This window comes from Trypanosoma cruzi, genomic scaffold, assembly GCF_000209065.1.
Source record: "Trypanosoma cruzi strain CL Brener 1047053517041 genomic scaffold, whole genome shotgun sequence".
NCBI lineage: Eukaryota > Euglenozoa > Kinetoplastea > Trypanosomatida > Trypanosomatidae > Trypanosoma > Trypanosoma cruzi.
The window spans coordinates 6,771-17,613 of record NW_001849356.1 but is presented as its reverse complement, the minus strand read 5'-3'; the positions used below and the strand labels follow the sequence as shown (position 1 = coordinate 17,613).

At 53.0% G+C, this 10,843-nt stretch overlaps 2 protein-coding genes and 2 pseudogenes across 2 annotated transcripts, besides 5 other annotated features; all 4 read left to right on the top strand.

Annotated features, from left to right (window-relative positions):
- Positions 1-969, top strand: Tc00.1047053511061.51 (mucin-associated surface protein (MASP), putative; the record flags this gene model as incomplete). Its single annotated transcript, XM_801464.1, has 1 exon — positions 1-969. A coding segment is annotated over one exon (969 nt), but the record flags the coding sequence as incomplete, so codon positions are not given.
- Positions 1-10,843: a sequence feature (areas not merged during assembly with more than two copies in the genome that could not be assigned to a particular haplotype).
- Tc00.1047053511061.40 (trans-sialidase, putative) lies at positions 2,271-4,805 on the top strand (the record flags this gene model as incomplete). The annotated part of the gene is made up of 1 exon (XM_801463.1): positions 2,271-4,805. The coding sequence occupies one exon, from the start codon at positions 2,271-2,273 to the stop codon at positions 4,803-4,805; it is 2,535 nt and encodes an 844-aa protein (XP_806556.1).
- Positions 5,330-5,356: a microsatellite.
- Positions 5,729-5,750: a sequence feature (AT_rich).
- Positions 6,547-7,140, top strand: Tc00.1047053511061.31 (annotated as a pseudogene).
- Positions 7,356-7,397: a sequence feature (AT_rich).
- Tc00.1047053511061.20 lies at positions 7,585-8,769 on the top strand (annotated as a pseudogene).
- Positions 9,757-10,843: a mobile genetic element.

The window sequence follows — 10,843 nt, the reverse complement described above, 5'->3', positions numbered from 1 at the left end:
ACAGGAGGAGACGGCCAACAAAAAAATACACCTGGCAAAGAAAAACAAGCAGCAACACCACCACAACCAGTCCCAGTGCCACACCCTAAACCGTCAGGAAGTGCAGGAGAATTATTATTAGGAGGAGGGCGATTAGAGGATGCACTGCCAGAAACACCAGTGAAAAAAAACGCTCCAGCAGCTCCATCACCGACGGCATCATCCCACACCGCATCGTTGCCATCAAAGGAGGACACAGAAACCAGGAAGCCAGCCGACGATCCGCAGAAAAAAGACAAAAAACCAACAACAGATGCCATACAAAATGCGACAACTGAGGCTCAGGGGGAAACAACTTCATCATCTTCTGCGGCGGATGACAATAACGCTGTCACCAATGAAGCTGACGAGGGAAATGCGGAGAACGCCAACGATGGTTCCGCATCTCGTGCCGCAGTGCCAAACGAAAAACAACGACGTGAACGAGAGGATGGCAGCGGGAAGGAAACAGAACCAGCAGCAACGCCACAAGTAAAAAATGAAAACCCCGGCTCTGCAGACGCTGTTTCAGTACAACAGGTACAGAAAGCTCAAAGTGGCCGGGAGTCAGGGAGTGAGTCAAGAAAAGAAGACAGTGCTCCCACCACAAACAAACAACAGGATGGAACATCTGACAGCCATGCCGAATCAACTCCAACATCACGCTCATCAGCAAAAAGTGTTGCCGCCAGTAATGGCCCTGAAAAGGCTACTGAGGAGGAGATTTCCAATAAAAATACGGCAGGTGTAGATGCAGTACCAGAAGCAGCACAAGCAGATGGAAATAAAGATGATAATAAGAAAGAAACACCAATAAAAAGCTCAGCTATTGCAAATGGTACGGCTCCAACAGGCGACAGTGACAGCAGCACCGCGGTCTTCCACACCACCTCCCCTCTTTTGCTTCTTCTTCTTCTTGTTGCGTGTGGGGCTGCGGTGGTGGCCGCGTGAGAGTGAGGGAGAGAGAGCCGTGCACCGCCCGCACACACACTCGTCCTTCTCTCTCTGTGTGTGTGTCCCCTTGCATGGACTCTCGCCCTCACCTCACCCCACGAAGCACACACAATAATGTGCCCATTGTATATATGCATGCACACCCATGCAGGCCCGTTGGTGCTCTCTTTTGCACGACACGCACCGCTGCCGTCCTGCCTGGCTGCATGGGCGGGGCACCGTAACTGTTTCTGTTTTGTTTTTATTGCATTGAGTGGGCGACCTCTCTCTCTCTCCCTCTGTGTGTGTGCTTTGCTTTGCGGGAGCAATGAGAGTGTGTGTGCGCTGGTCGTCCCACGCTTCGGCTTTTTGTTTTATTGTTTTCCTTTTTGATTTTGTGGTTGAGTGCACCCATTCCGCGGCTGCGTGTGTGTGTGTGGGACGTTATGAGTAATTTGCGTGTGTGCCATCTGCCTCTCTCTGCCGTTGCTTTCTTCAGACTCTCTCGTATCGCAAGGCAGCTCCGCAAGTTTAGGCTTTGAAAAACACACGGACAAATGCGCAGAATCTCTTTGTTTCACACGCTGTGGAGTGGCGTGGACGCTGAGAACGCACGCACGCACAATATTTTGTCTGCGGTTGCTCTTGCGAGGAGGGAGGTCGTGAGCCCGCGATTTGCCTCGTTGACGTGATGCGGTTGTTATTTTGGCGGCGTGCAGCAATTGAATGGTGTGGCGTTGAGGATGTCTGGGACGAGTGCCTATCGACTTTCCCCCAACAGCTGTACCTACCGACGTGTCTCTGCCGTTGTGGTTTTGTCGACGAGGGATTCTCCGGCTGTGTGGAATGATGTGCGTGTGCGTTAGGGGAGACAGTAGCCAAATGACTGGCGGCAGCGCATGAGTGCTGTGATGTGCGGCTGTGCCCTTTTGCCTCCCGCTGGTTGCTTTGTGTGTGGACGTTGTTCAGTGTCTGCTGAAGCGTGACGAATAGCAACGCACCCGCTGTGGCTCCTGCTGCTTCTTCTGGTGGTGACCGTCGCTGTGTGTTCCCGGTGCACTGTTCTTCCATCTCCTGTTCCGTGTGTGTGTGTGCGTGAGTTGTTGTTGTTTGGAGTGGCTGCGGTGGGGATTATTATTATGCCACTCACTGTGGATGGGTGGCGGTGCTCGCTGTTTCTTCCTCTTTTCTTGGCATGTTTTCTCTTGATTTCTGTCACTTTCTTACGAAGAAAGCAAACAAGCGCGAATCGCTACTGTGAAATTGTAAGGCTCTGAAAGGACCAACAGCACACACACCGCCCACACACACATATTTATATGCTCTCACGTGTTGCTGCAGTGAAGGCACCCCGCACACACAACCGTCGCCGCGTGACCGGATCGAGCGGCATGAGGAGGGAAGGAAGAGAAAGTGAGCCGCAGAGGCCCCACATGTTCCGGCATCACTTCTATTCCGCGGTGCTCCTCCTTCTAATGCTCTGCGGCAGTGGTGAAGCTGCCGCCGACGGGGAAAGTAAATCAAATCAAGGAGCTTCGTCGGGAAAACATTATGTTTGGAGAGATGTGAAAGATGGAGAAGAAAAATTGATTTTGCTCCGTGTTCCCAGTCTCGTTGAAATGGATGGTGAAGTGTTTGCCGTTGCCGAGGCGCAGTGCCCGAAGGAGGGTGAAGAAGGCGGTTTTACTGGGATTGCCTCGGAGCTCCTGGAGTGGACTGGTGAACAAGAAAAAGAGGAGTTGGATAGAACAAAATTGAAGACACAAGTACTGGAGGAATGTCCGTCCGGCGATAAAGGCGTCTGCAGCATAGCGAATCAGGCTGTTTCTCAAGGAGTGAAGAATGTACATGTGAGCCGACCAACAACAGTTGTGAAGGGGAGTGATATTTACATGATTGCTGGAAATTACAGTTGGACACTTAAAGCTGGCGATCAGGATAGTGGTGCAGCTGGCTGGGGACTCATGCTGGTGAAAGGGAACGTCAGTACTGTTGACAGTAAAAAAAGAATACTTTGGAATGACACTTACGTTATCCCGTGGAATTATAAAGGCAACCAAAATGAACCCCTGAAACGGCTGATTGGCAGCGGAGGATCGGGTCTTAAGATGGAGGACGGTACGCTTGTGTTTCCGCTGGAAGGCACCAAAAAGAAGGAGGCCGATGCCGAAGAGGATGGAAAGACTGTTTCACTTGTCATATACTCCACAGGTAATGAGGGTTGGGTGCTGCCGAAGGGGATGTCTGCCGATGGCTGCGGTGTTCCCTCCGTCGTGGAGTGGGAGAAGGACAAACTCATGATGATGACTGCGTGTGATGGTGGCCGCCGCAGGGTGTACGAGTCCGGTGACAAGGGGGAGTCGTGGACGGAGGCACTCGGGACACTCTCGCGCGTGTGGGGCAACACAAAGGGTGAAAAGGTTGAACTCGTTGGGAGCGGGTTCACCACAGCGAAGATTGATAAGAAAAAAGTGATGCTTGTCACTCTGCCGGTGTATTCTAAAGAGAAAGAGAAAGAAGAAAAAGAAAAGGGCAGTCTCCATCTTTGGCTGACGGACAACACGCACATTGTCGATATTGGGCCGGTATCCGATGATGACGTTGCCGCCAGCTCCCTGCTGTACAAAAGTGGTGAAAGTGGAAGTGGCGATAATAATGGGGAAGAGTTGATTGCACTGTACGAGAAGAAGGAGAGCGGTGATGAGGACGCATCACTCGGTATGGCTTCTGTGCTTCTGAATGCGCAGCTGGAGAAGGTGAAGGAGGTGCTGAAAACGTGGAAGAATGTGGACGAACGTGTCTCCCAGCTGTGCACCTCTGAGAAGGTTACCTCAAGTGAAACTGCCTGCAGTGCTGATATTAAGATCACGGATGGGCTGGTTGGCTTTTTGTCCGGCAACTTCTCTGAGAACACATGGAGGGACGAGTACCTCGGGGTGAACGCCACAATAAAGGGGAATGATGGGGCAACAGAGGCTTCCGATGGTGTGAAGTTCCAGGGAGCGTGGGCGGAGTGGCCTGTTGGCAGTCAGGGGGAGAATCAGCTGTACCACTTCGCGAACTACAACTTCACTCTTGTGGCGACGGTGTCCATCGACGGTGAGCCGAAGGGAAATACCCCCATTCCATTGTTGGGTGTGCGTGCGGGCAGTAACGGGGGAAAAAAACTTTTTGGACTGTCGTACAACGGCGGAGATAAGTGGCAATTGCTGTGCGGTGGCGGAAAAAACAAGGAAATCAGCAGCACATGGAAGCGAGGGACAAAACACCAAGTGGCCATTGTGCTACGGAACGGCACCCATGGCTCCGCGTACGTCGATGGTAAACGTCTGGGGAAGGATGCGCAATGTGAATTGAAAAATACAGATTCGGAAGGGATCTCGCACTTCTACATTGGAGGGGATGGTGGCAGTGCAGACAACACAAGAAGCCGTGAAGTGGTGTCTGTGACGGTGACGAACGTCCTGCTGTACAACCGCCCGCTGACTTTTTCAGGTGGGAATGCCGAGGTGGAAGAAGTTACCGATTCACCATCAGCGGAGCCTGCTTCTCCATTTGTGGCAAGGAATCAAAATGCGGCGCCTCCTGCAAAGATACCTCCTGAAGCTCCGGTGGGGCAAACGACCTTGCAGCAGCCTCAACACGAAGGTAAAGGGCAAAATGCAACGGCGGAGGAATCTGCCACTACACAAGAAGTTCCGGCGACCACATCGCAGGGAAGTGTAGAGAAGGCGGCGGCTTCGAACTCCCATGCCGCTGGAGAAGCAAGAGATGATGCCGGCATTATGCGTGAGAGCGGACTGCTGCCATCGCTGCTCCTTCTGTTGGGACTGTGGGGGTCTGCAGCTCTGTGAGGAGTGACTGGCTGCCGCGTGGGACACTTGCGACCCCCGCTGCACCGACACACACACACACCTGGCAATGAATTTCTTTTCCTAAATAACTTTTATTTACTTTTCTTGCTTTATTTGCGTTTTTAAATTGTTTTTCTTTTTCTTTTATCTCTCACTCCCGCATCCCTTCTATTTTTGCTTTTGGGGGCAATCACTATGGACGTTTTTTCTTTTTTACTCTTCCCTCTTTTAATTGTTTGTTGCTGCACTCTTCCTGCGAGGGGTGCCGTGTGTTTCCCGCCCAACTGCTCCACTCGCACACCACCGACACGCTCATGACGACGGCCCTGTGCGCCTCGCCTGCTGCACGCATGAGGAGGGGCCGCGACGAACGGCGCGCTGAGGGAGCCGTGACGTGTGGGCGTGCGACGAGGGCCTGTGGGGCGGAGCACACATTTCTTTCCCTCTTGTTTTGTTTTCTTGCGGCCAGGGCGGGCAGACACCCGCAGCGCCACACACACACACAGCCACACCCTGCCGCCGTGTTTTTCTTTTTTTTTTTTTTTTCTTTTCATTTCACGCGCTGGCAGTCCCGTCATCATTTCTCTCCCTCCTGATGATTTTTTTCTTTTGCTGCGCTCACTCCCCGATGAAGTGACGCGACTCCCGTCATGTCTGCGTGCTTCTCTCAGTCCCCACACACGAGTGACTGTGCTCTGCGGGCCGCACTCGCACGCCGATGAGAGGGCTGAGGGGAGCAGCAACACGCCGATGACCCCGTGAAATATAAACGATGTGCGGACACATGGAGGGTCGGACGGTTGAAACACACGCAACCATCTTTTTAATTTTCTTTTCGGGCAAAATACATACGGACAGTTTGGTGTGGCCACACGGCAGCCAGGCGATTTTTAAATTTGTGTGGAACAGTAATGGACGATTTCTTTTTTTATTTATAATTATTTTGTGTGATGGGGTTTACATAAGATGAAAGGGGATGGTTTTTTGTTTTAAATAAATCTTGTGTGGATTGCCGCTGCTTGGGCTGCAGTGCAGTCATGAGTTTGAGCGGTCCTCTTGTTGTTGTTTCCGCCATGCGTCTCTGCTGTACATTTTTGTGCGTCCCTCCACATACTCTGCTCCCTCTTTTCTGCTTCTTTGCTTTGTGTTTCTGCAGGCACACACAACCACACACAAGATGCACATTGCAGTGGATATGAATGCTCCTTTTGCAGTGCATGCTGGCAGTTGCGTGTGGCGGCTGTTGTCTTCTTCCGTGGCCATGAGGAGAAGGGAGGAGAGGGAGCGCGCACCCCGAGTCTCTTTTCCTGTGGGTGTGATGCACCGCGTGTGGCTGCGCTGAGTTGGGCTCCGTGTCCCATTGAGGGCGGGATGGCAGGAAATTTTGTTGCCGCGTCATGGACGGATGAGGGTTCGCTTGCGCGTGTGGCTGGTGTGGTGGCCGCGGTGTTTTTGCCGTTTCCCTGGGGCTGTGGCGATGAGCTGGGGGAGATGGTGGTGGATGTCTTCTCCTCCTGCATGGTGGGTGGCTGCTGGCGTTGTGTGCCTTCGTTGCGTGGATGGCGTCTCGTGGTGTGTGAACTGTGCGGCTGGGCCTGCTGCCCTCTCCTCATGTTTTCTGCTCTCACTCGCTGTATCCGCTGCACTCCGTCCCTCTCCCTCCTGTTCCATTCCTTTTTCTTCTGTACCACCGATCAGCTCACTGACACCAGCGACTCCACTACGGGTGATTGTGACTGCGATGGTGACGATGGTGACGGTGCGGCTTCGTGTGGTGTGCGCCGTGTTGGTCCTTGCGCTATTGTGCTGCTGCTGCAATTCCGTGTGCGTGACGGCGTGAGGAGGCGATAATAATGATGACAGAAGTCATCTAAACCATATGTTAGGGAAACCAGATTTTACAGGAAATGCGCTTGATTCGTTACAGACAGAGAGTGGGAGAAACTGTGAGGAAGGTTTGAGAAGTCAAGTACCTTCTTTGCCAAAGGAAGCAGATACTGCCATTACTGGACACACACCAGTTCCGCCACAGCCACTACGTTTTTCTAACGATAATCCAGAGTCACCAGTTTTGGCGACGCAGTGTCGACACACATAAGGCGCGACCGGTAAGTCAGATGCACAAAATAAATAGGCGGAGGAATATCCACAAGGTGCTGAGAATCATACGGCAAAGACATCACGTCAGAAGACAAAAATGCCAAATAAGACAACGACGACCACCCGCGCACCGCCACATCTTCGCGAAATCGACGGCAGCCTCAGCAGCTCTGCGTGGGTGCGTGCCCCGCTGCTGCTCGCAGTATCCGCGCTGGCGTGCACCGCTGTGGGCTGAAAGGGAGCGTGGGCTGTGCGTGCCAGCACTCAGCCGCGGGGACATGTGTACGTCTACTGTGGTCCGATGTATGAAGTAAGAGTAATTACGATGATCGTTTTTGCTTTGTTTGCTTCCGCTGCCCTGCTGTGTGCTCCGCGTTGCTTCCCAAATCCGTCACGTTGAGCGCGTCCCAGACACACTCATATGCATGGCACGCACACAACGCAGTCTTGTATTTTTCTATAATATCTTTTTTTCATTTTAAATTTTTTTTTGCAGGGCGATGTGCGAGTTTTAGATTTGTACCGGATTCATTTGTTTAATGGTGTGTGCGCTGCTGTTGCTGGTCTGCTGCCGTTTGTCACGGTGCGTGGTTATGTGACTTGTCTCTCCTTTTCGTTTTTGCTCTACGTTGACGTGTTGTTAGTCTGTGCTGAAGGCTACGCGCAAGTGACAGGAGTGATGGCAATGATGATGACTGGCCGTGTGCTGCTGGTGTGTGCCCTCTGCGTGCTGTGGTGCGGTTCTCCTAGAATTGCAGCCAGCGGCGTTTATGCGAGTGGCGTTGAGGACGGTGCACGGGGAGGCTGCATGGTGTCGGGAGTGTTTGGTACGAATTGGTCTTACACGCCGAGCGGATGTAATAAAACTGTGCCCATGACGGCTTTGCGTTCTGTATTTTCTGTTGTTGCTGCTGAGGCCTCGACTGAGCAAGAGGATTCTGAAACCGACACTGTTTTGGATTCACCTTCAGGTGATGGCTCCGATACTGGTCTTGGCAGTCCTGTCGGAAGTGGAGCTGTGGATGGCAGTAAAGTTATTGACGGCGAACTCGGAAATTCGGCTGTGGTGCCTCCTGATACCCGCGTTGCTGTTGCTTCTCCGCCTCCCCCAGCCCCCGAGACTGATGCTTCACGTCTCCCCGAGGTCTCGTCATCCACTGAGAAGCATAATTCTTCAGAAAAACTTGTAGATTTAAAAACAAAAACGCCTGCAGGGACTCCATTGCTCAGCAATCAGGCAAGTAAGGAATCATTACCCACAGTAAAGCCAGAATCCCCCACCACATCAGACTCAACAGTTACGGTGAAGGGTACGGACCAGATTTCAGAAGAAAAAGCTTGCTGTGTTACAGGGACCAAGTACGGTCAATGCTGGAGAGGATGGGAAAAAAGCCGTTACGGAAATAAAACCAAATACGACCACCAATACGCCAGACGCAGCACCGACACTGTCCTCAGAGGGTGATGTGACAGAGCAACACGGTAAGGACACAGACTCATCGAATTTCATGAATAGTGCAAATACAGGCAGTTCGGCGGAAACAACAGCATCATCATTCTCCAAAAGTGGCGGTATTGACGACCCGAAAAATGAGAGTGAGGATGAGGGCGATGCTCAACGGCCTAAGAGCAAAGAACCACAAGAAAAACCCGAGGACAGTAATACCAACGATGCACTTACAGAAAATGAAACTGCACCACAAACAGAGAAAACATTCGGCTCCGCTCAAACGAATGATACATCTAAGCCTGACGACAGGGACGGCAGCACCGCGGTCTCCCACACCACCTCCCCTCTTCTGCTTCTTCTTCTTGTTGTTGTTGTTGCGTGTGCGGCTGCGGCTGCGGTGGTGGCCGCGTGAGAGTGAGTGTGAGAGAGCCGCGCACCGCCCGCACACACACTCTTCCTTCTCTCTCTCTGTGTGTGTCCCCTTGCATGGACTCTCGCCCTCACCTCACCCCACGAGGCACACAATAATGTGCCCATTGTATATATGCATGCACACCCATGCAGGCCCGTTGGTGCTCTCTTTTGCACGACACGCACCGCTGCCGTCCTGCCTGGCTGCATGGGCGGAGCACCGTAACTGTTTCTGTTTTGTTTCCATTGCATTGAGTGGGCGACCTCTCTCTCTCTCCCTCTGTGTGTGTGTTTTGCTTTACGGGAGTAATGAGAGTGTGTGTGCGCTGGTCGTCCCACGCTTCGGCTTCTTTTTTATTTTGTGATTGAGTGCGCCCATTTTACTTTTGAAAGGCGGCATGCTGTGATGGCGGACACTTTAATCTTCTCTTCTTATATTCTCATATTGTTTCATTGTTTCAAAATTGTCACCCTCGTGTATTCTTGTCGGGCCACTAGGTTTTCTATACGCCTGCCATGCGTCAGTTGATCCACGTCACCCCGCAGCCACCAGCGCTGCTGTTACTTCTGCTTGTGATGATGTCTGTGATGTGTTGTGCATGCGGGTGCCTTGCTGTCACCCTGACGTACCCTTTCTCCCTCTGACAAGGCGATGCGTGTCGCCAGCGCGAAGTCGATCTCGGCGGTGGCGAATGACGTGTCCTTTTAGAGAAGAGGGTACGTCGCAGGCATACACCATCATTGTGAGGAATGTATGGGCGCCTATCTGCATCGATGTGTCGACAAGGGACCTGGATGATGCCAGGAAGTATTGCAGCTCAGAGCGGCATTACGCAATGAATTCATTGGTGGCAATTGTGACTGTAACGATGACGTTTTTTTCTACTGAGAATAGGGAAAGTTTTCTTTTTGTTATACGTTGCGGCCACTATCCGTTGATAGGCCGAGGACTGTCCGTAGAAATGTGGACTAATTCTCCGTCCCGAACGGTGCTATCGTGCGAGAGGGGTTATCCCACAGCATGTGCGGCAGGGCCTCCCGTGGACCGTCAGGCGGGTCAGCAGCCCATGGCGTCTGCGACGAAGCGGTGGTGGAAGGGCTTGGCCCATCCTGCGTGCCCGCGTTTTTGCTTCCTGTGTGTCCCGCCTGGTGGCGTGCCGGGCGTTTTCGGTGGCGACCTATTCCTAAGGCGCCTGTTAAAAAGACGGTGGAGCCATTGGGACATCCGCACGCGAGGACTTCTCCAACTATCGGAACGCCAGGCTGAGTACGTCAGGCGCGTGTCCTCCATGTTTTGGACGGACGAGTGCGCTCTGCCGAAGATTGTGCAGGAGGACATCAATCCGCCGCTCGCTTGTCGGCAAGGAGTTGCGGTGCTCACGTCGGGAAGAGGTTCTGGCGGAGGCAGAGGCGGGCCGGTCTCCTCGGTGAGGGAGGGACGGCACCACCGGCACAGGGAGCTGCTTGTGATTTGCAGGGCGCGTGCAGGCCTGTCGAAGAGTGGGCGGGAGTCGCATCACGCCTGAGCACAGTGCCGCCACTCGTGGCACGATTTCCGGGTCGACACCAGGAATGGAGTTCTCGCCACACCGACAAGCGCCTGTTGTGCGGTGTGTGCCTTCCTTTTCCTCCTGGACATCCTTCCAGTATAACCTCTTGACGGCGGTAAGGAATTCCACGTGCCAGAGTGGGATGCCTCTTGCGGGAGAGATCGTGCAATCGTGGCTTCTTCGTCACCGGCCTCATTGCGTGGGATACCGCAGTGTTACGGGGAAAATATAAATTCTACAGAGTAACCTCGCTTTATCAAGGAAGGCAGGTTGGTCCAAATCTCTTCAGTGGCACAGTCTCGCATGACCATTGGGGCAACGCGGAGTGCCTCAGTTCTCGACAGGGAGTCCGTCGCCACCAAGATTCGTGTGGGCGATTGGGATGTGTCCAGACGAGGAGGTACGAGGTGTCTAAGGCCAATTTCAATGGCAATGCACTCTGCACTATATGAGCGTGCGAGCCTGCCAGCTGCTGCACGATGGACCTCCACAGGGAGATCATTTGCCGTGTTGGGGCCGTATAACAG